At 42.0% G+C, this 27037-nt stretch overlaps 1 protein-coding gene and 1 pseudogene across 1 annotated transcript; one reads left to right on the plus strand and one right to left on the minus strand.

Moving 5' to 3' along the window:
• Positions 1–2246: 2246 nt before the first annotated feature.
• On the minus strand, positions 2247–2345 carry LOC122238905 (annotated as a pseudogene).
• An 18052-nt stretch (positions 2346–20397) lies between these two features.
• LOC102963321 (putative olfactory receptor 2B8) lies at positions 20398–21336 on the plus strand. The gene has a single exon (XM_007093190.2). It carries the CDS (start codon positions 20398–20400, stop codon positions 21334–21336), a length of 939 nt encoding a protein of 312 aa, XP_007093252.2.
• Positions 21337–27037: the final 5701 nt, after the last annotated feature.

The raw sequence follows: 27037 nt of genomic DNA on the forward strand, positions 1-27037 counted from the left end.
GCCACATCTTATTTTTTATTTTTTATTATTTTTAATTGTTTATTTATTTCTGAGAGAGACAGAGTGTGAGTGGAGGAGGTGCAGAGAGGGAGACACAGAATCCGAAGCAGGCTCCAGACTCCAAGCTGTCAGCACAGAGCCTGACACGGGGCTCAAACCCACGGACAGGGAGATCATGACCCTAGCTGAAGTCAGATGCTCAACTGACTGAGCCACTCAGGCGCCCCCCACATCTTCTTTTTTAAATTTATTATTTAAATTCACATTAGTTAACATCTGGTGTAGTTTTGATTTCAGGAGTAGAACCCAATAATTCATCACTTACATATAACACTCAGTGACCATCACAAGTGCCCTCCTTACTGACCATCACCCATCCAGCTGATCGCCTTCCCCCAACAGTCTTCCAGCAACCCTCAGGTTGTTCTCTGTATTTAAGAATCTCTTATGTTTTGCCTCCCTCTCTGTCTTTATCTTATTTTTCCTTCCCTTCCCCTGTGTTCATCTCTGTGTATCTTAAGTTCCACATATGAGTGAAATCATATATTTGTCTTTCTCTGACTGACTTATTTCACTTTGCTCAACACACTCTGGTTCCAGTGATGTGATTGCAAATGGCAAGATTTCATTCTTTTCCATTGCTGAGTAGTATTCCATTGTATATATACACGGTTTCTTCTTTATCCGTTCATCAGTCAATGGACATTGGGCTCTTTCCATACTTTGGCTATTGTTGATAGCACTGCTGTAAACATTGGGGTGCACGTGCTCCTTAATTTCAGAGTTTTTGTATATTTTGGATAAAAACCTAGTAGTACAAATGCTGGTCGAAGTGTAGTTCTGGTTTTAATTGTTTGAGGACCCTCCATACTGTTTTCCAGAGTGACTGCATCAGTTTGCATTCCCAACAAGAGTACAAAAGGGATCCCCTTTCTCTTCATCCTCACCAACGTCTGTGATTTCCTCAGTTGTTAATTTTATCCATTCTGACAGGTGTGAGTTGGTATCTCATTGTGGTTTTGATTTGTATTTCCCTGATGATGAGTGATGTTGAGCAACTTTCCACTTGTCTGTTAGCCATCTGGATGTTCTTTGGAAAAGTGTGTATTCATGCCTTCTGCCCATTTCTTCACTTGATTATTTGTTTTTTGGGTATTGAGTTTCATAAGTTATGTTGGATTCTAACCCTTTTTGCAATGTATGCCACATCTTCTTTATCCAGTTTTCTGTTTGGACACTTAGGTTGTTTTCATATTTGGCTCTGTGAATAATGCTGCAATGAATATAGGGGTGCCTGCAACTCTCTGATACCCTGATTTCATTTCCTTGGGATATGTAGCTAGAAGTTCGTTGGTGGATACCACAGTTGTCCTGTGTGTAATTTTTTCAGGACCTTCATATTGCTTTTCATACAGGGTGTATCAAGTTACATCCCCATCAACAGTGCACATGGTTTCCCTCATCAACTTTGGCATTTTCTTTCTTTTTGATACTAGGCATTTTAAGAGGTAAGAGGTGGTATCTGATTGTGGTTTGTTTTGCACTTTCCTGATGACTATTTATGTAGAGTACCTTTTATGTCTATATGCCATTTGTAGGTCTTTGGAAAAATGTCCATTGAGTTCCTCTTCCGTTTTTATATTTTTTTAAACGTTTATTTATTTTTGAGACAGAGAGAGACAGAGCATGAACGGGGGAGGGGCAGAGAGAGAGGGAGACATAGAATTGGAAGCAGGCTCCAGGCTCTGAGCCATCAGCCCAGAGCCCGACGCGGGGCTCAAACTCACAGACCGTGAGATCGTGACCTGAGCTGAAGTCGGACGCTTAACCAACTGAGCCACCCAGGTGCCCCCCCTCTTCCCTTTTTAAAGATGGAATTGCCTTTTATTTATGTTACTGATTTGGATGAGTTTTGGATAGTAACACGTTATCAGGTAGAACATTTGTAAATATTTTCTCCCATTCTATTGATTGACTTTTTATTTTGTTCATTTTTTTTTTCTGAACAGAATCTTTTTAGTATGATGTAGTCCCACTTATTAATTTTGTTGTTGTGGTTGCTAAGTGCTTTTGGTATCATATTCAGGCTCTGGATTGAAATTTGGGTCACAAATGGTGGGCTGTGTTTGTAGTTAGGATAATGAAAGAACACCGTCATTTGGTAACTATCAACGTATCCAATGTTGGGTGGTTTTCTTTATATCATCTTTTAGTCTTAAAGTTTCAGGTCTTATGCTTACATCTTAACACATTTCAGATACCTTTTGCATGTTATCCTTGCTCAGGGGCCATGCTAATCTTCTCTGTATTGTTCTAATTTTAATAGTTTGCTGCCTAAGTGAGCACTCAAATGAGTTTTTGTGAGTGGTGCGACATAGGGCCTCCAATGTCATTTCTCTGCATGTAGTTGCCCAGGTTTCTCATGACCATTTTTAAAAGAGACTATGTTTCCCCATGAATAGTCTTGACACCTTTGTCAAATGTTAGTTGTCTGTCTATGGGTGGGTTTATTCGCGGGCTGTTCATTCTGTTCCTTTGGTGTATGGGTCTATTCCTTTAGCCAGTATCATACTGATTTCCTTCCTAGAGCTGTATAATATAGTGAGAGTCAGGAAGTTGGATGCCTTTAGCTTGTATTACTTTGTTGGGGTGGCCTTGGCAGTTTGGGGAATTTGTTTCAAATTTTTATTTAAATTCTAGTTAGTTACAGATAGTGTAATTTTGCTTTCAGGAGTCACTGCTTCCATATAACACCCCCTGCTCATCATAAGAAGTGCCCTCCTTGATACCCATCACCCATTTAGCCCATCCCCCACCCACCTTCCTCCATCAACCCTAGGCTTGTTCTCTAGTGTTAAGAGTCACTTATGGTTTGCCTCCCTCTCCTTTTTTCCTTCCTATATTTTCATCTGTTTTGTTTCTTAAATTCCTCCATTGAGTGAAATCATATGGATTCATATTTCTCTGACTGACGTATTTCATGTAGCATAATATACTCTAGCACCAACCATGTTCATCCAAATGGAAAATTTCATTCTTCTTCTTTTTTTTGTCCATTCTTTTTTTTTCAATATATGAAGTTTATTGTCAAATTGGTTTCCATACAACACCCAGTGCTCATGCCAACAAGTGCCCTCCTCAATACCCATCACTCACCCTCCCCTCCCTCCCACCCCCCATCAACCCTCAGTTTGTTTTCAGTTTTTAAGAGTCTCTTATGCTTTGGCTCGCTCCCAATCTAACCTCTTTTTTTTTTCTTCCCCTCCCCCATGAGTTTCTGCTAAGTTTCTCAGGATCCACATAAGAGTGAAACCATATGGTACCTATCTTTCTCTGTAAGGCTTATTTCACTTGGCATCACTCTCTCCAGTTCCATCCACGTTGCTACAAAGGGCCATAATTCATTCTTTCTCATTGCCACGTAGTACTCCATAGTGTATATAAACCACAATTTCTTTATCCATTCATCAGTTGATGGACATTTAGGCTCTTTCCATAATTTGGCTATTGTTGGGAGTGCTGCTATAAACATTGGGGTACAAGTGCCCCTATGCATCAGTACTCCTGTATCCCTTGGGTAAATTCCTAGCAGTGCTATTGCTGGGTCATAGGGTAGGTCTATTTTTAATTTTTTGAGGAACCTCCACACTGTTTTCCAGAGTGGCTGCACCAATTTGCATTCCCACCAACAGTGCAAGAGGGTTCCCGTTTCTCCACATCCTCTCCAGCATCTATAGTCTCCTGATTTGTTCATTTTTGCCACTCTGACTGACATGAGGTGATATCTGAGTGTGGTTTTGATTTGTATTTCCCTGATGAGGAGCGACGTTGAGCATCTTTTCATGTGCCTGTTGGCCATCCGGATGTCTTCTTTAGAGAAGTGTCTATTCATGTTTTCTGCGCATTTCTTCACTGGGGTATTTGTGTTTTGGGTGTGGAGTTTGGTGAGCTCTTTATAGATTTTGGATACTAGCTCTTTGTCCGATATGTCATTTGCAAATATCTTTTCCCCTTCCGTTGGTTGCCTTTTAGTTTTGTTGGTTGTTTCCTTTGCTGTGCAGAAGCTTTTTATCTTGATAAGGTCAGTACTTCATTTTTTCTTTTAATTCCCTTGCCTTTGGGATGTGTCAAGTAATAGATTGCTAAGGCTGAGGTCAGAGAGGTCTTTTCCTCCTTTCTTCTCTAGTGTTTTGATGGTTTCCTGTCTCACATTCCGGTCCTTTATCCATTTTGAGTTTATTTTTGTGAATGGTGTGAGAATGTGGTCTAGTTTCAACCTTCTGCATGTTGCTGTCCAGTTCTCCCAGAACCCTTTGTTAAAGACACTGTCTTTTTTCCATTAGATGTTCTTTCCTGCTTTGCCAAAGATTAGTTGGCCATACGTTTGTGGGTCTAGTTCTGGGGTTTCTATTCTATTCCATTGGTTTTTGTGTCTGTTTTTGTGCCAATACCATGTTGTCTTGGTGATTACAGCTTTGTCGTCGAGGCTAAAGTCCGGGATTGTGATGCCTCCTGCTTTGGTCTTCTTCTTCAAAATTACTTTGGTTATTCCGGGCCTTTTGTGGTTCCATATGAATTTTAGGATTGCTTGTTCTAGTTTCAAGAAGAATGCTGGTGCAATTTTAATTGGGATTACATTGAATGTGTAGATAGCTTTGGGTAGTATTGACATTTTGACAATATTTATTCTTCCAATCCATGAGCACAGAATGTTTTTCCATTTCTTTATATCTTTTTCAATGTCCTTCATAAGCTTTCTATAGTTTTCAGCATACAGGTCTTTTACATCTTTGGTTAGATTTATTCCTAGGTATTTTATGTTTCTTGGTGCAATTGTGAGTGGGATCAGTTTCTTTATTTGTCTTTCTGTCGCTTCAGTATTAGTGTATAAGAATGCAACTGATTTCTGTACATTGATTTTGTATCCTGCAACTTTGCTGAATTCATGTATCACTTCTAGCAGACTTTTGGTGGAGTCTATCGGATTTTCCATGTATAGTATCATGTCATCTGCAAAAAGTGAAAGCTTGACTTCATCTTTGCCAATTTTGATGCCTTTGATTTCCTTTTGTTGTCTGATTGCTGATGCTAGCACTTCCAACAGTATGTTATACAACAGCGGTGAGAGTGGACATCCCTGTCGTGTTCCTGATCTCAGGGAAAAAGCTCTCAGTTTTTCCCCATTGAGGATGATGTTAGCTGTGGGCTTTTCATAAATGGCTTTTATGATCTTTAAGTATGTTCCTTCTATCCCGACTTTCTCAAGGGTTTTTATTAAGAAAGGGTGCTGAATTTTTCAAATGCCTTTTCTGCATCGATTGATAGGATCATATGGTTCTTATCTTTTCTTTTATTAATGTGATGTATCACATTGATTGATTTGCGAATGTTGAACCAGCCCTGCATCCCAGGAATGAATCCCACTTGATCATGGTGAATAATTCTTTTTATAAGCTGTTGAATTTGATTTCCTAGTATCTTATTGAGAATGTTTGCATCCATATTCATCAGGGATATTGGCCTGTAGTTCTCTTTTTTTACTGGGTCTCTGTCTGGTTTTGGAATCAAAGTAATACTGGCTTCATAGAATGAGTCTGAAAGTTTTCCTTCCCTTTCTATTTCTTGGAATAGCTTGAGAAGGATAGGTATTATCTCTGCTTTAAACATCTGGTAGAACTCCCCTGGGAAGCCATCTGGTCCTGGACTCTTATTTGTTGGGAGATTTTTGATGACTGATTCAATTTCTTCGCTGGTTATGGGTCTGTTCAAGCTTTCTATTTCCTCCTGATTGAGTTTTGGAAGTGTGTGGGTGTTTAGGAATTTGTCCATTTCTTCCAGGTTGTCCATTTTGTTGGCATATAATTTTTCATAGTATTCCCTGATAATTGCTTGTATCTCTGAGTGATTGGTTGTAATAATTCCATTTTCATTCATGATTTTATCTATTTGGGTCATCTCCATTTTCTTTTTGAGAAGCCTGGTTAGAGGTTTATCAATTTTGTCTATTTTTTCAAAAAACCAACTCTTGGTTTCATTGATCTGCTCTACAGTTTTTTTTTAGATTCTATATTGTTTATTTCTGCTCTGATCTTTATTATTTCTCTTCTTCTGCTGGGTTTTGGCTGTTTTGCTGTTCTGCTTCTATTTCCTTTAGGTGTGCCATTGGATTTTGTATTTGGGATTTTTTTTGTTTCTTGAGATAGGCCTGGATTGCATTGTCTTTTCCTCTCAGGACTGCCTTCGCTGCCTCCCAAAGCGTTTGGATTGTTGTAGTTTCATTTTCGTTTGTTTCCATATATTTTTAAATTTCTTCTCTAATTGCCTGGTTGACCCATTCATTCTTTACTAGGGTGTTCTTTAACCTCCATGCTTTTGGAGGTTTTCCAGACTTTTTGCTGTGGTTGATTTCAAGCTTCATAGCATTGTGGTCTGAAAGTATGCATGGTATGATTTCAATTCTTGTATACTTATAAAGGGCTGTTTTGTGACCCAGTATGTGATCTATCTTGGAGAATGTTCCATGTGCACTCGAGAAGAAAGTATATTCTGTTGCTTTAGGATGCAGAGTTCTAAATATATCTGTCAAGTCCATGTGATCCAATGTATCATTCAGGACCCTTGTTTCTTTATTGACCATGTGTCTAGATGATCTATCCATTTCTGTAAGTGGAGTGTTTAAGTCACCTGCAATTACCACATTCTTATCAATAAGGTTGCTTAATTTTGTGATTAATTGTTATATATATTTGGGGGCTCCTGTATTCGGCTCATAGACATTTATAATTGTTAGCTCTTCTTGATGGATAGACCCTATGATTATTATATAATGCCCTTCTTCATCTCTTGTTACAGCCTTTAATTTAAGTCTAGTTTGTCTGATATAAGTATGGCTACTCCAGCTTTCTTTTGGCTTCCAGTAGCATGATAAATAGTTCTCCATCCCCTCACTCTCAATCTGAATGTGTCCTCAGGTCTAAAATGAGTCTCTTGTAGAAAGCAAATAGATGGGTCTTGTTTTTTTATCCATTCTGATACCCTATGTCTTTTGGTTGGTGCATTTAGTGCATTTACATTCAGTGTTATTATAGAAAGATATGGGTTTAGAGTCATTGTGATGTCTGTATGTTTTATGCTTGTAGCGATGTCTCTCGTACTTTGTCTCACAGAATCCCCCTTAGGATCTGTTGTAGGGATGGTTTAGTGGTGACGAATTCCTTCAGTTTTTGTTTGTTTGGGAAGACCTTTATCTCTCCTTCTATTCTAAATGACAGACTTGCTGGATAAAGGATTCTCAGCTGCATATGTTTTCTGTTCAACACATTGAAGATCTCGTGTCAATCCTTTCTGGCCTGCCAAGTTTCAAAAGAGAGATCAGTCACGAGTCTAATAGGTCTCCCTTTATATGTGAGGGCACGTTTATCCCTTGCTGCTTCAGATTTTTCTCTTTATCCTTGTATTTTGCCAGTTTCACTATGATATGTTGTGCAGAAGATCGATTCAAGTTACATCTGAAGGGAGTTCTCTGTGCCTCTTGGATTTCAATGCCTTTTTCCTTCCCCAGTTCAGGGAAGTTCTCAGCTATTATTTCTTCCAGTACCCCTTCAGCACCTTTCCCTCTCTCTTCCTCCTCTGGGATACCAATTATGCGTATATTATTTCTTTTTAGTGTATCACTTAGTTCTCTAATTTTCCCCTCATACTTCTGGATTTTTTTATCTCTCTTTTTCTCAGCTTCCTCTTTTTCCATAATTTTATCTTCTAGTTCACCTATTCTCTCTTCTGCCTCTTCAATCAGAGCCGTGGACGTTTCCATTTCATTTTGCATCTCGTTTAACGCGTTTTTCAGCTCCTCCTGACTATTCCTTAGTCCCTTGGTCTCTGTAGCAATAGATTCTTTGCTGTCCTCTATACTGTTTTCAAGCCCAGTGATTAATTTTATGGCTATTATTCTAAATTCACTTTCTGTTATATTATTTAAATCCTTTTTGATCAGTTCATTAGCTGTTGTAATTTCCTGAGATTCTTTTGAGGGGAATTCTTCTGTTTGGTCATTTTGGATAGTCCCTGGAGTGGTGCGGACCTGTGGGGCAATTCCCCTGTGCTGTGGTGTATAACTAGAGTTGGTGGGCAGGGCCGCAGTCAGCCCTGATGTCTGCCCCCAGCCCCCCACAGTCAGACTGGCGTGTGCCTTCTCTTCCCCTCTCCTAGGGGTAGGATTCACTGTGGGGTGGCGTGGCCCGTCTGGGCTATTTGCACACTGCCAGCTTGTGGTGCTGGCTATATGGCATATTAGCTTGGGTAGATAGGAAGGTGCAAGGGGGCAGAAGGGGCAGGCTTAGCTCACTTTTCCTTTGGTGATCCACTTCAGAGGGGCCCTATCGCAGGGGGAGAGAGTCAGACCCGTCATCGGAGGGGTGGCTTCGCAGAAGCACAGTGTTGGGTGTTTGCGTGGAGCAAGCAAGTTCCCTGGCAGGAACTGGTTCCCTGTGGGATTTTGGCTGGGGGATGGGTGAGGGAGATGGTGCTGGCAATCACCTTTGTTCCCTGCCAAACTGAGCTCTGTTGTCCCGGGGCTCAGCAACTCTCCCTCCCGTTGGCCTCCAGCCCTCCCGTTCTCTGAAGCAGAGCTGCTAGCTTATAACCTTCCAGATGTCAAGTCCCGCTTGCTGTCAGAAAACACTCCCTCTGGCCCCTCCGCTTTTGCCACCCAGACTCGGGGGTCTGCTTGGCTGGCGGGCCGCCCCTCTGCCCCGGCTCTCTCCCTCCAGTCCGTGGAGCGCGCACCGCCTCTCCACCCTTCCTACCCTCTTCCATGGGCCTCATCTGCACTTGGCTCCAGAGACTCCATTCTGCTAGTCTTCTGGCGGTTTTCTGGGTTATTTAGGCAGGTGTAGGTGGAATCTAAGTGATCAGCAGGATGCGCGGTGAGCCCATAGTCCTCCTATGCTGCCATTTTCCTGAGACTTGGAAAAAATCTTTAGTGTTCTATAAAACATGTAGGTCATTCACAGATGGGAGCTACGGTAGCTGGGGAGGTCTAGGAAGTTACTTGTCCTCTATGAGATACATGAACTAATAGAAGAGACAGATTAGGTCTGTCTGGAATTGTCCTCCATAGTCATTGTCCCTGAGGATTGCCACGTCTGGGCAGCTCAGTGACAAGGGCTAATTAAGAGCGTGGGGCATCCGTTCCCCAGAGACGTCAGCAGGGGAAGGGACTTGGTTCTGTGTGCCAGCCCAGCCACAGCTCAGAGTCATAGCTCCCTCTCGCCTGGTTGAAAGGGTCTCATAGACACACAGGCAGGTCACCGTTCTCAGGAAACCATACTTAGAGTCTGTGACTGCCTTCATCTTCTACCTCTGAGAGCCAACGTGCAGATCTCTGGTGTCACACGAGGACCTGTGAAGTCATCCTGAGAAAGTGTCCTTTTGCTTAAGAAAAACGTATGGATGACCCAGTGCTGGTCGAGTCAACCTTTGCGTTTCCTGCAGGCACTGATCCTACATGTCTGCGTTCCTGTCCCCAGAGCTGTATTTAGGCAGTAACTTGGAATGAGGTAGGGAAATAGCTTTGAATCCACAGGGAAGGCGAATAAAGGTGAGTGAAATATAACTTGGTCTCTGTGTTGCTGTAGGAATTGGCAAGTTAGTTCATTTCCAGTTGGAATTGTTCTTGAAAGAAACAAATCTGTATTGATTGCATATATGGTTTATTGTCTACAATAACAGACTGTGGATATTCACCAGATAGAAGAACTAAATTTACTTGTCAGTATAGATGTCAACAGGTCGTTCCTAGACATCCATTCTGTTGTACATTCATATTCCTCTGTATGCACAAGTGGAAAATAAATATTCATATTGAGTGGTAATAAAATATGCCCTTCAGTATTAGAACAGTAGACTCTGCATATGTGTAAAAATATTAGAATATCTGCTTCAAGTCCCTCCTTTGGTTCCTTATTATCTGTGAAATTAGATTCTATTTGTGCTCTACGCTTAAAACACAGTGTCAGTATTTACACTACTTGCCCATTTAGTCTCATGGGAGTTACCAAAAGCTATAAGATAGGTATGGCATTTTACAAATACTGTGTTGAAAATTACAAGGGGGAAGGCACATGTAATGAATATTGTGTGAGTGCACCTTTATTTGAATTTATTGTTAATAAGAAATGATGATCCTTCAAGTGAGTACAAATAGCATATGATGACGAGAAAAGCAGTAAGAAACCTGAGTGTTTACTTAATTGATGAATTAGGGAAATGACATGATGTTTGTATATCTGTATGTGTGTGTATGTGTGCATGTGCATGTGTGTTGTGTGTGTGCATGTGTGATTGCACTGAGGTGTGGTGTAAAGTACACTAGGTCCCGTCCTTCTGTCCTTGCACACAATCATGAATGGACTCTTGTATGAACACTGTTCGTGACCTGCCCACACGCTCTTTACCTGCTGGGGCTCCAATCCAAACCCTAGTTGGAACGAGTGTGGGCTCCAAGGTTCACAGCCATTCCCTTCGTGACAGAATTGCCATCATCTGAAAGGAAGCCACATTGCCAGGTGGTCTGGGGAACACACTGGGGGCAGCTCACAGCCAGAGACAGACTGTGGGATGTACAAAAGGTGCCAATGACAAAGCAGGCCTGAGTCGGATGCAATTCATGTTCCAAAGCAGTGGTGTCCAAGAGAGTAGAAAGTGCCCACAGGAAGCTTTGTCAATTTAAAATCATCAAAATTAGATAAACTCTAAACCCAGCTTTCTGCTGCCTGCGAGGATAAGCGAGCATCGGCAGAGGCCACTGATCCAGGCGGGAGCATCTGTCCAGCTGAGCCATGGCCTGGGCCCAGGAAGGGCGCCTCCCCGCAGCTGCAATCCAAAGACCCAAAGATTCCCAGGATGCTTGGAGGCGCCAGCACGGTGAGGACTGACATGTGAGGGTGTATGCACCTGTCTCTGGGGAGCCCAGGTTCCTGCAGGAAGCCTGCTGGGCCCAGCCCGGGAGGACCCCAGGCAGAAGCCAAGTGCCCCGTGTGCTGGACGAGCCGGGACCCCGGCAGCCCTCGTGTGCACTCAGCCTGTGTGGCGGCTGCAGCCGGCCATCCTGGGCTCACCTACACGACATGTCCCATCGCCCCTCTGCCGTCACCCCTGTCCAGGGTCAGCCGGGAAGGGTGACGGACACTGCCCAGCTCCTTCACATCCACCAGGAGCAAGGAGAAGGGGCGGGCAGAGACCTCTGTGTGAGAAGCACAACCAGGTTCTGACCCTGCTCCATGAGGAAGACCCGGAGGTGACCCGCGTGCGTGCTGGCGAGGCCCCGGGGCAGGCCAAGGCTCTCGGGTCCCTGAAAAGCAGGTGGCTGATATGTCAGAGATTAATAAGCATTCAAAGCAAAACACCCTCAGAGCGAAGAAGGAAGGTGCAAAGGAAGGCTGGAATTACCCTCTGAATTTGAGGGCTGGAAGCAACTTCTAGAACGTGGCCAAGAAGCAGTTCTTCTGAGGTTAGCCCAGGAAGAGAAGGATATTCAGTGGAAATGCGGTGCAAACCTACCAACATTTTCAAAGGACATCTGCACATCCACTGGTCTGCTGAGGAAAGTAGCAGAGGACAATGTGCTGTCTGAATGGGACCGGCTGTCACACATTCAACACTAATGACGTCTGTTTTGAATGAAGAGGAGGAGGCTGCAGGTTTCCTCCCCTGAATCCTGCTTGGCAGAAAAGTGTCTAAAAATTTCGAGTAGACACTCTCTGAACCCTGAGACAGCACACCCTCTGATGATTGTCTCCGAGGACAAGAACCAGGTGAGATTTCTTTCAGAGAGAAAACAAAATGTTCCTTCTTTTCCCAAAAATATTTGCAGCCAATACTCTTGTCCTGGGTTTTCCATGGTTCTATTACGGCATCTTTGGGAGGTAGAAGTGGGACACAAGTCTGAACGGGCTCCCAGGGATGGCACAGACTCTCCTCCCACGAAGGCCAGGAGGTCTCGGTCAGTCTGGTGGTGCTGCACGCAGGAGGGTCCCAGTGCCAGCCTGGGACTGTCAGACGTGACACCCAGAGACATTGGCATTGTCCTGGACCGTGAGCTGGGTGAACTCTCATTTCATAACATGACTCAGAAATCTCACACTTTTACTAGACCTCTTGAGCCTCATTTCTGCAAAGGACCCGATTCGAAGCCTCTCAGAATGTGTACAGGTCCAGGTTGTGAGTGAAAACTCCCTGAGCCATCTTCATTGTTTGTTTTAAAGAATGCAAGGTGGGTAGGCTCCTGTGTTCATGTGCCAGGAAAGCGAACTCCTTCTCTGTCCCGAGTTTTTTCCTTCATCGCACAAGAAGGCTTTGTTTCGTTTCAACAACTATCTAGAAACCAGAGCTTCTCTCCAGGAGTGTCGCAGGGGGTTGCTCGGTGTGAGGGAGATTCCATTGGCCCGAAAGCGCAGATGGAGTTTGCAGGGGATTCACCAAAACAGAACCGCTCAGCTTCGCCTCTGCTGGTTCAGAGCCGTGCTGTTAACATACGGTGCTGTTCCTGCCTCGTACGGGTTATGTAGCAGACAGCAGCAAGCTGTGCCCTTAGTTTTACCGAAGGGCACAACTGAAAGGGAGGCGGGGGACATCAGAGAAAGCCTTTAGCGTATCAGGGTTTGAGTGTTTTTTCCCTCCCCTGAAAGTGGCCAGCCACTGGCGGCCCTCACCGCACCTGCCTTCTTAGAAACGGAGTTCATCTCATCCTAAATTCTTTGTTATTCTGCGCTGTGTTTTCTAGCATGTCACTTGTAGCGTTGTAGACAATTGGAAAGGCTTATTAATAACAGGCATTGCAGTCAGACGCCGTGTTAGAAAACACAAGAGGAATCACCAGGTAGTAAAAATGATTAGGGCATGACGGCGTATCTATTTGTAGTCAACATTTTCGTACCAGTATAGCTGACATTTGCTGAGACCTAACTGTGTCCCAGGAGTTCTAGCATTTTCAGAGCAAATACTGGGTGGAAAGCACGAGACCGTTAATGAAAGAGGCTCACAAGAGTGCATGTCTAAACTCTGGGATGCTACGCTGACTTCACCAGAAGGACCCAGGTTCTGTTCATTTTCTATGGTGGACTGAAACTAATTTGCAAAATGTAGTAACACTTATTTCCATGAAGATGAAATTATATACGTGTGTGCCTATGCTCCAAAGTTACCTTTCATATCTTTTCCTATTTTGAATAGAACTTGACACCTGAGCCTCTTATTTCCACTGGTTATTGAGGTCATTTCCCCTTGTTTTTTTCTCTTCCATCGAAAATCTTTGTATTTTTGAAAAAAATAGATACAGTCAACGTGGGGATCATTTTTTGGAGCCTGACTTGTTGAACAACTGAAAAAGACATTCCTGGCTCAGTACAGGAAATGTGAGTGCAGTAGGGTGGTAGGTGATATCAGGGACCTATTAATTTTTTCAGGTGTGATAAAATTATGATTCAGCAAATGTCCATAGTTTACAGATTGCTAGTGAAATGTATTTGGATGCAAATTTGTTTTTAGGACTTGCACTCAAGAACTCCAACAAACAAAAGCGGGAGGACACGAGGCAAAAAATTAAGCCAAGTGTGACAAAATGCTGATAAGTCTTCTCTCTAGGCAATGGCGTATGGACATTCACTCTAGGTACTCTTTTCTGTAACTTAGTCTAAACAAAAAGAACAAGGAAAGGTTTTTCCCACTAAAAACGTAAATAAAATTGTTTATGCTAGAATGATTTAAATGCTCAGGTATGACAGGTGGAGAGTGGGCATAATATTGGACAGTGAGGACAGAGAATTTCTACCATCACAGATGGATGCTTCTACTGGAGAGTCCTGTCCAGCATCTCATGGGATCAGGCTCCTGCTCTGTTCCACTGGAGACCACATCCTTGCTTAGCAACATCCTCTGCTGTTTTCCTTCCCTCACCCCATTTATCCTGAGAGCATTCCCTGAATAAACTACACGCCCTGGAAATCCTACTTCATCGTCTTCTTCCATAGAACCTGCCCTACAGCCCTGTCAGTGTTCATCACATCTGTCATTTCCTATGCAGTGATGGCTGTATCCCCTCATTTGCTCATCCTTCCTCATCATTGGGGGCCTGTTCTCATGTGTCTGAGGTCAGCTCAGACCCATGGGACAGAAGCATCAAGAAAACAACAGTGATTCAGTCGTAGCACTGAGGCTGCGCAAATCTTGCCCACACATTTTCAGGATTCATTCAGGAACCGGATAGGGCAGCGTGTGTATGTCAAACATATCAGTGAATGCTATACATTTGAAATGTCTTAAATAGAGACAGCATCTTGCGATCTTTTGTCTTTAAACTGTGTAGTTTGCATACTTAGCATCTTGTTGTGTGGACATATGTATTCCACTAAAACTTTGAGAGTTCTATGTCAGCATGGACCTAATCTAGTAATTGGAAACTACTAGTCTGTCACCTTATGTGTGTCAAGCATTTACCCTCTCACAGTGGAGGCAGTTCTCTTTGTTATTGTAAAATTGTGTTTTGTGAGATGTCATTTCAATTATGTTCTTTTTGATGGTAATTACTACATACAATGACATTTTTTTTGTTTTGTATATTTTGTTTATTTTTATTTTACCTAATAACATTTTCTCTCTGTCTCTCACTGTCTCTGTCTTTCTCTGCCTCTGTATCTCTCTGTCTCTCTGTCTCTGTCTGTCTCTGTCTCTCTCTCTCTCTCTCTCTCTCTCTATATATATATATATACATATTGTTTTCAGGTATGTATCTTTTTGTAATGTTTATGTATTTATTTTTGAGAGAGAGTGTGTGACTGGGGGAAGGGCAGAGAGAGAGGAAGACAGAATCCCAAGCAGGCTCTGCACTGTGTGCAGAACCCAATATGGGGCTCAAACTCACAAACTGTGAGATCATGACCTGAGCCCAAATCAAGAGTTGGACGCCTAACTGACTGAGCCACCCAGGAGCCCCTCATTATTTTATTCTTACGGGTGTTCATGAGATAGAAACATGGATTGTTTCTATTCCCTCTTCTGGCCAGGTGTGAGTTAGGGGATATTCAGGTTGTATAGAGAGAGAAAATGTTATTCGGTAAAATAAAAATAAACAGAATATACAAAACAAAAAAAATGCCATTCTGTATACTAATTACTATCAAAAAAGAACATAATTGAAGTGACATCTCACAAAATGCTATTTGACACTAATAAGTGAGGGAACTGGCATCCAATGTGAGAGGTCGTTGCACATTGAGACTGTCTCAAATACCGTTTTAATCCACTGTATTAGGAATGCTTTTGTGCTAGACTTCAAAAGTCTTAGGGGCATTCAAAATGTCCCCATTAAACTGGTACTTTTAAGCATCTGTGGGTCAAAAGGGAAGCACTGTAATTCAGCGGTGGTGTTTTCAGCGTGTCTCTGACTGAGTTTTTACTTGTTTTACTACCATAGCAGCAACAGCAACAACAAGGAAGAAGAAGAAGAAGAAGAAGAAAAACCTGGTGTAGCTTTCACAAATACAATCCTTCAGTTCCAGAGGCAATGTTGCCGAAATGTTTATTTGCAGAACCAGTAGTGAGATTTTGAATGTAACTGAATTCTTCGAATAAGTGTATTCTAAGTCATAAATCCTTATATCTGAATGCATTTTGGAGATTCTGTTGTACTATGTTTTAAAACACGTAAGATGTGTGCAAATCCAGTGGTGTGCAATCACGAGGTACGTATTTCTAAGAACGTCTCTCCCTCTCTGCTCCTCTTTCTGATGGCTCTACCTCTTTTCCCTCATCCCCATTTCCTCTAAACACTACGTCTTCTAGTTTGATTTCACGAATAGAATTTCATGACTCATTACCTACTTATAACACCCAGTGCTCATCCCAACAAGTCCCCTCCTTTATGCCCATCACCCGTCTAGCCATCCCCTGCCCACCTCCCATTCCGGCAACCCTCAGTTTGCTCTCTGTATTTTAAGTCATTTATGGTTTGCCTCCCTCTCTGTTTTTATCTTAGTTTTCCTTCCCTTCCCCTATGCTCATCCGTTGTGTTCCTTACATTCCACATATGAGTGAAATCATATGGTATTTTTCTTTGGCCGACTTATTGTGCTTAGCATAATGCCCTCTATTTCTATCCGTGTTCTTGCATATGGCAAGATTTCATTCTTGTTGATCTCCCAGTAATATTCCATTGTATATATATATACTCCACATCTCCTTTATCCATTCATCAGTTGGTGGACATTTGGGCTCTCTCTACACTTTGGCTATTGACGATAGTGCTGCTATCCACATTGGGGTGCATGTGCCCCTTGGAATCGGCACTTTTGGAGAGCATTTGGATAAATGCCCTCATAAGGTAATTCTATTTTTAATTTTTTGAGGAATCTCCAATTGTTTTCCAGAGTGGCTGCAAACAGTTTGCATTTCCTCCAGCCGTGCAAAAGAGTTCCTCATCCTCCACATCCTCGCCAACATCTGTTGTTGCCTGAGTTGTGAATTTTAACCATTCTCACGGTCGTGAGATGTATCTCGTTGTGGTTTCGATTTGCACTTCCCTGATGATATGTGATGTTGAGCATCTTTTCATGTGTCTCTGAGCCATATGGATGTCTTCCTTGGAAAAGCATCTATTCCTGTCTTCTGCCCGTTTCTTCACTGTAACATTTGATTTTGGAGTGTTGAGTTTCCTATGTTCTTTATAGATTTTGGATACCAACCCTTTATCTAATCTGTCATTTGCAAATATCTTCTCCCATTCCATCAGTTGCCTTTTAGTTTTGCTGATTGTTTCCTTTGCTGTGCTGGACCTTTCTGTCTTGATGAGATCCCAATAGTTCATTTTTCTTTGGTTTCCCTTGCCTCTGGAGACATGTCCAGAAAGAAGTTGCTGTGGCCAAGATCAGAGAGGTTTTGCCTGATTTCTCTTTGAGGATTTTGATGGCTTCCTGTCTTAAGTGTAGGTCTTTCATCCATTTAGAGTTCATTTTTGTGTGTGGTGTAAGAAAGTGGTCCAGTTTCATTTTTCTGCATGTCGCTGTGTAGTTTTCCCAACACCATTTGCTGAAGAGACTGTCTTTATTCCATTGCATCTTCTTTCCCACTTTGTCAAAGATTAGGTGGCCATACCTAATGGTTTGTGGGCCTCTTTCTGGGTTCTCTATTCTGTTCCGTGGATATATGTGTTTGTATTCATGCCAGTGCCATACTGTCTTGTTGAATACAGTTTGGAAATACAGCTAGAGGTCCAGAATTGTGATGCTTCCACTTTTGGTTTTTTTTTTTCAACATGACTTTGGCAATTCAGGGTGTTTGTGGTTCTATACAATTTTAGAATTGTTTGTTCCTGCTCTGTGAGGAATGTTGGTGTTATTTTGGTAGGGTTTGCAAGAAATGCGTAGATTGCGTTGGGTAGTATTGACATTTTCACGATATTTGTTCTTCCTATCCAGGATCCTAGAATGTTTTTCCATTTCTTTGTGTCTTCTTCAATTTTGTTCATAAGCTTCCTACAGTTTTCAGCATATAGATCTTTCACCTCTTTGATTAGGATTATTCCTACGTATTGTAAGGGTTTGGTGCAATTGTAAATGGCATCTACTTTTTTTCTCTTTCTGCTCCATTATTGGAGTATAGAAATGCGACCGATTTCCGTACATTGATTTTATATCCTGTGACTTTGCTGAACTCATGTATCAGTTGTAGCAGGTTTTTGGTGGAATCTGTTGGGTTTTCCATGTAGACTATCATGTCATCTGTGATGAGTAAACTCTTGACTTCCTCCTTGCCTATTTGAATGCCCTTTATTTCTTTTTGTTGTCTGATTGCTGAGCCTAGGACTTCCAATACTATCTGAATAAGAGCGGAGAGAGTGGACATACCCATCATGTTCCTGACCTGAGGGGGAAAGCCCTCAGTTTTTCCCCATTGGAGATGATATTAACTGTGGGTTTTTTGCATATGGCCTCTATGATCTTGAGGTCTATTCCTTCTATCCTTACTTTCTTCAGGGTTTTTACAAGAAAGGATGCTCTACATTGTCAAATGCTTTTTCTGCATCTATTGAGAGGAGCATAGGGTTCTTATCCTTTCTTGTAGTAATGTATGTATCACACTGATTGATTTGTGGACATTGAACCAGCCCTGCACCCCAGGTAAAAATCCCACGTGATTGTGGTACAGAATTATTTTAATGTATTGTTGGATCCAGTTTGCTAGTATCTTTTTGAGAATTTTTGCATCCATGTTCATTAGGGAAATTGGTCTGTAATTCCCCTTTTTCGTGGGGCCTTTGTCTGGTTTTGGAATCAAGGTATTGCTGACTTCATAGAATGAGTTTGGAAGTTTTCCTTCCATTTCTATTTTTTGGAGCAGCTTCAAAGGAATAGGTGTTACGTCTTCCTTAAATGTTTGCTAGGATTCCCCAGGAAAGCCATCCAGACCTGGACTCTTGTTTGGGGAGATTTTTGATTACTGATTGGATTGTTTTACAGATTATAAGTGTGTTCACATTTTCTCTTTCCTCCTGTTTCAGTTTTGGTAGTTGATAGGTTTCTAGGAATTTGTCCATTTCTTCCAGATTGCCCATTTTATTGGGGTATAATTGCTCATCATATTCTCTTACTGTTGTTTGTATTTATGCTGTGTTGGCTGTGACCTCTCCTCTTTCATTCATGATTTAGTTGAGTCCTTTCCTTTTTCTTTTCCTCAGTCTGTCTAGGGGCTTATTGATTTCATTAATTCTTACACAAAGCAAGTTCCTGGCCTCATTGATCTGTTCTACTGGTTTTCTTATTTTGATATCATTGATTTCTGCCCTCATCTTTATTATTTCCTGTCTTCTGGTGGTTTGGGGCTTTATTTTCTGTTCTTCTTCCAACTCCCTTAGGTGTAAGATTAGGTTGTATATTTGAGGCCTTTCTTCCTTCTTTAGGAAGGCCTAGATTGCTATATACTCCCTTTTATGACCACCCTTGCTGCATCCCAGAGTTTTGGACAGTCATGCTTTTATTTTCATTGACTTCCATATACTTTTTAATTTTCTCCTTAAATTCTTGGTTACCCCTTTCATTCTTTAGTAGGATGTTCTTTATTTTTTATTCATTTAAAAAAAATTTTTAACGTTTATTGATTTTTGAAACAGAGAGAGACAGCATGAATGCGGGAGGGTCAGAGAGAGAGAGGGAGACACAGAATCTGAAACAGGCTCCAGGCTCTGCACTGTCAGCACAGAGCCCGACGTGGGGCTCGAACCCACGGATGTGAGATCATGAACTGGGCCGAAGTCAGACGCTTAACCGACTGAGCCACCCAGGCGCCCCAGTAGGATGTTCTGTAATACCCAAGTATTCATCGTGTTTAAAATTTTTCCTTCTGGTTGGTTTCAAGTTTCACAACATTGTAGGTGGAAAATATGTATGGTATGATTTTGATATTTTTGTGCTTGTTGAGGGCTGATGTGACCCAGTATGTGATCCATTCTAGAGAATGATTCATGTGTACTGGAGAAGAATGCATATTCTGCTGCTTTAGGATTAAATGTTCTGAATGTATCTGTTAACTCCATCTGGTCCAGTGTGTCATTCAAAGCCATTGTTTCCTTGTTGATGTTATGCTTAGATGATCTGTCCATGGTTGTAATTGCGGTGTTAAAGTCCCCTAGTAGTATGGCATTATTATCAATGAGTTTCTTTGCGTTTGTGATTAAGTGATTCATATATTTGAGCGTCTCACGTTGGGGACATAAATATTTACAAGTGTTAGGCCTCCGGAATGAATAGACCCCCTAATTATGATATAATGCCCTTCTTTCATCCCTTGTGACAGTCTTTCTTTTAAAATCTAGTTTGTCTGATACAAGTATGGCTACTCCAGCTTTCTTTTGACGTCCATTGGCATGATAGATCATTCTCTCTCCCCTTCCTTTCAATTCGTAGGTGTCCTTAGGTGTAAAATGAGTCTTTGTAAGCAGCATATTGATGGGACTTGTTTTCTTATCCATTCTAATACCCTATGTCTTTTCATTGGAGAATTCACTCCATTTACATTTAGTGAGATGTATGTACATTTTACAGTTAGCAAGCACAGACTGAAAGACCGTATTTCCTATGACTGAGGCAAAAACAGGTCCATTATTTTATTTTTTTAAATCTAAAAACCCAATGATTTACTTTTTGTGACAATGTGGAACTAAATTCGTAAAACTATGGCAATTTCATGGGTGCATCATTTATTCAAATAGTTTTCATAAAATCCCATGGCTATGTCTTTTCATATGAATAATCCACCAATCACCAACTGTTATTGGTGTTTTTTTTTTTGAGATTTATTGTATAAATTATTAAATGCTTGGTCTTGACAGGAAAAACATAGTAAGAAAAGATGGACCCGAAAAATGGAAGTTCTTTCACTGGCTTTATCCTGCTGGGTTTCTCTGACCGGCCTCAGCTGGAGCGCGTCCTCTTTGTGGTTCTTCTGATCTTCTATCTGCTCACCCTGCTGGGAAACATGAGCATCATTGCATTGTCCCGCCTGGACCCACACCTGCAGACTCCCATGTACTTTTTCCTCTCCAACCTAAGCTTTCTGGACCTGTGTTATACGACCAGCACTGTTCCTCAGCTACTGGTTGATCTCAGGGGAGCAGACAAGTCTATCTCCTTTGCTGGCTGTGTAGCTCAGCTCTTCGTGTCTCTATGGTTGGGATCCACAGAATGCATTCTGTTGGGGGTGATGGCATTTGACCGCTACGCAGCCGTCTGCAGGCCCCTGCACTACACAGTGATCATGCACCCCCGTCTCTGTTCCCTGATGGCTTCTGCATCGTGGTTCATTGGTTTTGTCAACTCCTCATTGCACACGGTGTTCATCTTCCTTGTACCACTTTGTGGGAGAAATAAAATAGACCACTTCTTTTGTGAGATCCCCCCACTGCTCAAGCTTGCTTGTGTTGACACCACTGTGTATGAGTCTGAGCTCTTCTCTGTCAGTGTGATGATTCTCCTGATACCTGTGGCATTAATCACATTCTCCTATGGTCAGATTGTCAGGGTGGTCTTAGCAATAAAGTCAGCTTCAGGGCAGAGGAAAGCGTTTGGGACATGTGGGTCCCACCTCACTGTGGTCTCCCTGTTCTACGGCACAGGCATCTACATTTACCTCCAGCCCAGCAACAACTACTCCCAGGATCAGGGCAAGTTCATTTCTCTCTTCTACACCATTGTCACCCCCATGGTCAACCCTGTTATATATACCTTGCGGAACAAGGATGTGATGGGAGCAATGAGGAAGGTGTTGTGTAGGGGCTATGACTCCAGATGACTGCGGGAAGACCCTTTCATGGAAGACTTTGAATGCCAGAGTCTTTATGATTTCTGTGTCCTCAACATTTCCCCTGACAACTTTCAAGGGAACTTTCTTAATTCGTTCTTTTATGCAAGTGAGTGTTCAAACTCTAAGTTTATGGACTCATGGCAGCCTCCAGAGATGCTGAGTTAGTGTACCTAGACCATCTGCAGCATATTAATATTGTAAATACTTTCACAGGATTTTCTTAGTTCTCCCCCATTTGGGAACACTATTCTGTTTCTAATTGCAAGACAGTGACACACACACCATGAAAGCATACCAATATAAGAATAAAAATGACCAGAACACGGTAATAAATATTAATATTTTAGCAAATTCTAGCAATTTCCGGTGGCGATTTCTTCTTCTCACAGTCAGATCACGGCTCTATTACAACGTTTGTGGCTTGACTGGATCACAGCTTTTTCCCAGAAGTAGTAGGACAAGTGTGGGAAAAACAAACTTACGTGAGAGAAAATATGCCAACATCTATCCTGATAGAGCAATTCAGCTATGAAGCTATGGTGTAATGTTGCCCTTGTGATACTGATTTCGTTTTGAAACACCATTCTTTGTTTTTCAAAGAAATTTTTCTTTATTATTGATTTTTATGATTTTAGTGTTTAAATAATTTTTATTGTCATTCCATTAGAGTGAACCCACAGTATTATATTATATTATATTATATTACTTTAAACTTTAAAGGTACTTTATAAAGTACTTTGTAGTACTTTTCTGTACAATATAGTGATTCAATATTTCCATCATCACAAGTGTTCTCTTTAATCTCCATCACCTTTTTAACCCCTCCCCGCAGGCCATCCACTGTGGCACCAGTGAGCCCAGAGAAGGGAAGGGACATTCTCAGTTCATGCATCCTCAATTCCTAGCCCTGTCCTGGCCTTGGGATTATCACGTGTCAGCATAATGGCAGGGTGTGCAGTGTAGGGTGACTGCACTTTGGTTTTTTTTTTTTTTTATTTTTTTTTTATTATTAACGTTTTTTATTTATTTTTGGGACAGAGAGAGACAGAGCATGAACGGGGGAGGGGCAGAGAGAGAGGGAGACACAGAATCGGAAACAGGCTCCAGGCTCCGAGCCATCAGCCCAGAGCCTGACGCGGGGCTCGAACTCACGGACCACGAGATCGTGACCTGGCTGAAGTCGGACGCCCAACCGACTGCGCCACCCAGGCGCCCCATGGGTGACTGCACTTTGAACATGCCCTCTGCATGCTGCTAAACTCACTCCTGGATCATCATCAGTATGTAGTCACCCCTCTAAGACCCTGCTGTACCTCCTAGTCAGCACATTTCGCAGCTACTGTTTTCCAGAGTCCCGCTCTGACCAGGCTCATGGAGGAGGCATGAACAGGTCACAGACACCTGGCACCCCCCCCCCCCCCCCCACTTTGCAGGTGATTACTTTTCAGATGCTTGTTTTGTGACATGGGTGAGAGCTCTCTTTCACCACAGTGGTGTTGTAGCATGTTTGAGCCCTTATGGTGTAGTCTGGGAACCACCATGTATGGACCTGTGGTTTCCTGGGAAGGGAGGCTGGGTGTCAAGGTGGAAAGGGGAGTGTGAATGACTGGAGATCAGTCAATCGGGGCAGGTGTTCCTGAGGTGGCCTGAGAGACAGGACACTGGTTTTGGGGAGGAGACATTTCCTTTTTCCCCAGGGCTTTTCCACCTGTTTTGGAATTAAATTGATATGAGACAGAGTAACTGGAGAAAACACCCAGAGTTTTATTACCTGCACAGGGAGGCCCAATCTGGAAGTTGAGACCCAAAGAAATGACCAAAGCAGGCTGAAATGGACATCCATTTCCTGGTTATTTCAAGTAATCAGACGTTAATACAACTGTGTTTTAGGGAGGAGAGCCAGAGTCCTCCTACATTTCCATCACCTTAACTCCTCCTCCTGCTTTCTCTTGTTTTTGAGAAAGAAGAAGATTGCATGTTTGTGTGAGCCAGGCAGGGGCAATAGAGAGGGGGAGAGAGAGAATACCAAGCAGGCTCTGCTCTGTCATCACAGATTCCAGTGCAGGGCTCAAACTCACAAACTGAGAGATCATGACCTGAGCTGAAATCAACAGTCGGTTGCTCAACCAAATGAGCCACCCACGCACTCCCCTCCCCAGAAAAACCCTATTTTGACATAAATTCTCATTAACTTGAACTGGGCATTAAGATTTCATGCAGCATTCAACCCCATAGCAATTGTTAATGTGATTATCTGAGCAGATTTCAAAATTCTTTATTATACACAAATTCCTGCATGCAGTAGTAAGACCAAGATGCAAGTATTATTTCTATCCTGTTCCAAGTTCATAAATGAGGTACATTGTGGTCATGGTAATTGCTAAGTTCTTGTTGAGAATGTTGGGATTTCTCTTAGTCTTATTGTTGTCTAGATAGCAGAAACCCGCAGCAATAAGAATCACCAGATTCCCCTTCTCTGGCTTGAAAGCCAAAAAAGGCTATTCTCCTGACTCCCATTTGTTACGCTTACAGGTCAAAAAGAAAAACACAGATTGCATGCTGGAAAGATCTGCTCCTGAGCATTTGGTTTGAGCTGGAAGAGAAAATACTTACAGTCTTTCCTTCTCCAGTGAAGTGGTAATCGGCTAATTGGGAGTTCAGATTTCTCTTTCTTCTAGAACTTGGTCTAAAGAAGAGCAACCTCATCCATACACACAAATTCTGCCACACCTTTTTGGGTCTAAGCAATCAGGAGGGAAGGGAAGAAGGTCATGTCATTGTAGGAACATTTGAATGGATGTTTAGGTAAGAATATACCTCTCCTTCCAAGGAAGAATAACAAAGATTGCAGATATCCACCTAACTTTTGGAAGCAGCCACTGGTCTTTGAAGAACCACTACAGTTGTAAGAAGTGAACAGATTGGCATATAGATGGGAAAGTGAAGGTCCTGCAGATGGAAATACATGACCGCTGTCCCTGTGAAAGCTAGGACACTCAGAACCTGCCCGGTGGTGTGTGGTCATGGATCTGTAGGAAAGTGTTAGGGGATACAATAGGTAGAACAGAGCCCTTAGAATAAAGACAGATTCGTGTATTTACCATATGTCAACCTTGGACAGGATAGTCTTTGAAAATGGTGAATCTGAAAGGCAAGGGAAGTCACAATTGAAGGGATGGGAAGTCACAAGGGACGACCTTGTTCAGGCTCTGTTCAAGGTAATAATGCTTCTCTCCATCATTACTGTTAGCATAAGTTCTGTCATCCCCAGGGTTTACCCAGAAAGATTGTCCACTCATTGCAGAGTGTTTTGGCACAAGCGAAGAGGTGTAGTTTAGAGTGGACAATGGAGCCTGGAGGTAAACAGAAGTTGGAATTTATGATTCTATGGAATCTGCCCATGAATAAAAGGGCTAATGTTATATCTGAGGGATATTTTTATAAGCACCAAAGTCAAAGTATGTGCTCTAGGGTCCAAAGATGTGTGTATTTTTAGGGCCCCAGGAGGGGCCTGCCCCAAGTAACTATTTTTCTCAGTCCAAGGAGCCTCAGAATTTGACTCCCCAGAGGCAGCCAAAGAGGAAGAAAGGCTCTGGAGGCATGAGATGAGCAGGTAGTCAATCATTTTCCACCAAATTGACTAGGAGTGAAACGATTGTCTCTTCTTAACTTCCATTTACCAATGCTATTTCATATTATTGGCTAACATATGTTGGGTAGTCTTTGGATTCATTTTTAAAATGACATACAATTTTCACGTAACATGTATTAGATTTTTTGAAACTTACTGTCAATTTAGCTAACATACAGTATAATCTTGGCCTCAGGAATAGATTCCTGTAATTCATCCCTTTCATACAAATCCCAGTGGTCATCCCAAGTGCCCTCCTCAATGCTCATCACCCATTTTCCCCACCCCCTCAACCTCCCACCTTTCTCAACCTCAATTTGCTCTATTTAAGAGTCTTACATGGTTTGCCTCCCTCTCTGTTTATAACTTAGTTTTCCTTCCCTTCCCTGTGGTCTTGTGTTAAGTTTCTCAAATTCCACATAGGCACGAAATGATGTGATATCTGTCTTTCTCTGACTGACTTGTTTTCCTTAGCATGCTACCTTCCAGTTCCATCCACGTTGTTGCAAACGAAAAGATTCCATTCTGTTTTTCTTTCTGGGATGTCTTCCATTGTGTACCTATATCACATCTTCTTTATCCATTCATCAGTTGATGGATACTCAGGCTCTTTCCATAATTTGGCTCTTGTTGATAGCACTGCTATAAACATCAGAGTACATGTGCCCCTACAAATCAGCCCTCCTGCATCCTTTGGGTAAATTCCTAGTAGTTTTATGGCTGGGTTGTAGGGTAAACCTATTTTTAATTTTTTGAGGAACCTCCACGCAGTTTTCCAGAGTGGCTAAACTCTATGAATTCCTACCAATGGTGCAAGAAGTTTCCCTTTTCTCCACATCCTCGTCAACAGCTGTTGGTTCCTGAGTTCATTTTAGCCATTCTGACCGGTGTGGTTTATCTCAGCGTGGTTTTGATTTGTATTTGATTTGCTCCCTGATGGGGAGCATCTCTTCACCTGTCTGTTGGCCATCTGGATGTCTTCTTTGGAAAACTGTCTATTCATATTTCCTTTCCATTTCCTCACTGGACTCTTTGTTTTTCTGGTGTTGAGTTTGGTAAGTTCTTTATAGATTATGGATACTAACCCTTTATCTGATATGTCATTTGCAAATATCTTCTACCATTTCATTGGTTTCCTTTTAGTTTTGTTAATTGTCTCCTTGGCTGTGCTGAAAATTTTTATCTTGATGAGTCCCACTAGTTCTTTTTTACTTTTATTTCCCTTGCCTTTGAAGACATGTCAAGTAAGAAGATCTTGCTGTGGCTGAGATCAAAGAAGTTGCTGCCTGCTTTCTCCTCTAGGGTTTTGAAGGTTTCCTGTCTCATATTTAGGCCTTTCATACATTTTGAATTCATGTTTGTGTATGGTGTAAGACAGTGGTCCAATGTCATTTTTCTGCATGTTGCTGTCCAGTTCTTCCAGCGCCATTTGCTGAAGAGACTGTCTTTTTCCCATTGGATACTCTTTCTTGCTTTGTTTAAAATTAGTTGGCCGTGTATCTGTGAGTCCATTTCTGGGTTACCTATTCTATTCCACTGGAGTATGTGTCTGTTTTATGCCAATACCATACTGTCTTGATGATTACAGCTCTGTAACAAAGACTAAGTCCGGGATTGTGATGCCTCCTGCTTTGGTTTTCTTTTTCAATGTTACTTTGGCTATTTGGTGTCTTTTATGGTTCCATACAAATTTTAGGATTGTTCTAGCTCTGTGAACAATGCTGGTGCTACTTTGATGGGGATTGTATTGACTGTAGTTTGGTTTGGGCATTATCGACATGTTATAGTAGTTGTTTTTCCAATTCATGAGCATTCAATGTTTTTTTTTTTCCATTTCTGTGTCCTCTTCAGTTTCTTTCACAAGCTTTCACTAATTTTTAGCATACATATCTTTTACCTCGTTAGTTAGGTTTGTGCCTAGGTATTTTGTGGGTTTTGGTGCAATTGTAAATGGGATTGATTCCTTGATATGTCTTTCTGTTGCTTCATTATTGGAATATAGCAATGGAACCAGTTTCTGCATATTGTTTTTACATCCTGTGACTTTATGAATTCATG

Source organism: Panthera tigris, chromosome B2 (genome assembly GCF_018350195.1).
Source record: "Panthera tigris isolate Pti1 chromosome B2, P.tigris_Pti1_mat1.1, whole genome shotgun sequence".
Lineage (NCBI taxonomy): Eukaryota > Metazoa > Chordata > Mammalia > Carnivora > Felidae > Panthera > Panthera tigris.

Coding starts and splice junctions, on each gene's coding strand:
- LOC102963321 (XM_007093190.2), top strand. CDS start 20,398: ATGGACCCGAAAAATGGAAGTTCTTTCACTGGCTTTATCCTGCTGGGT.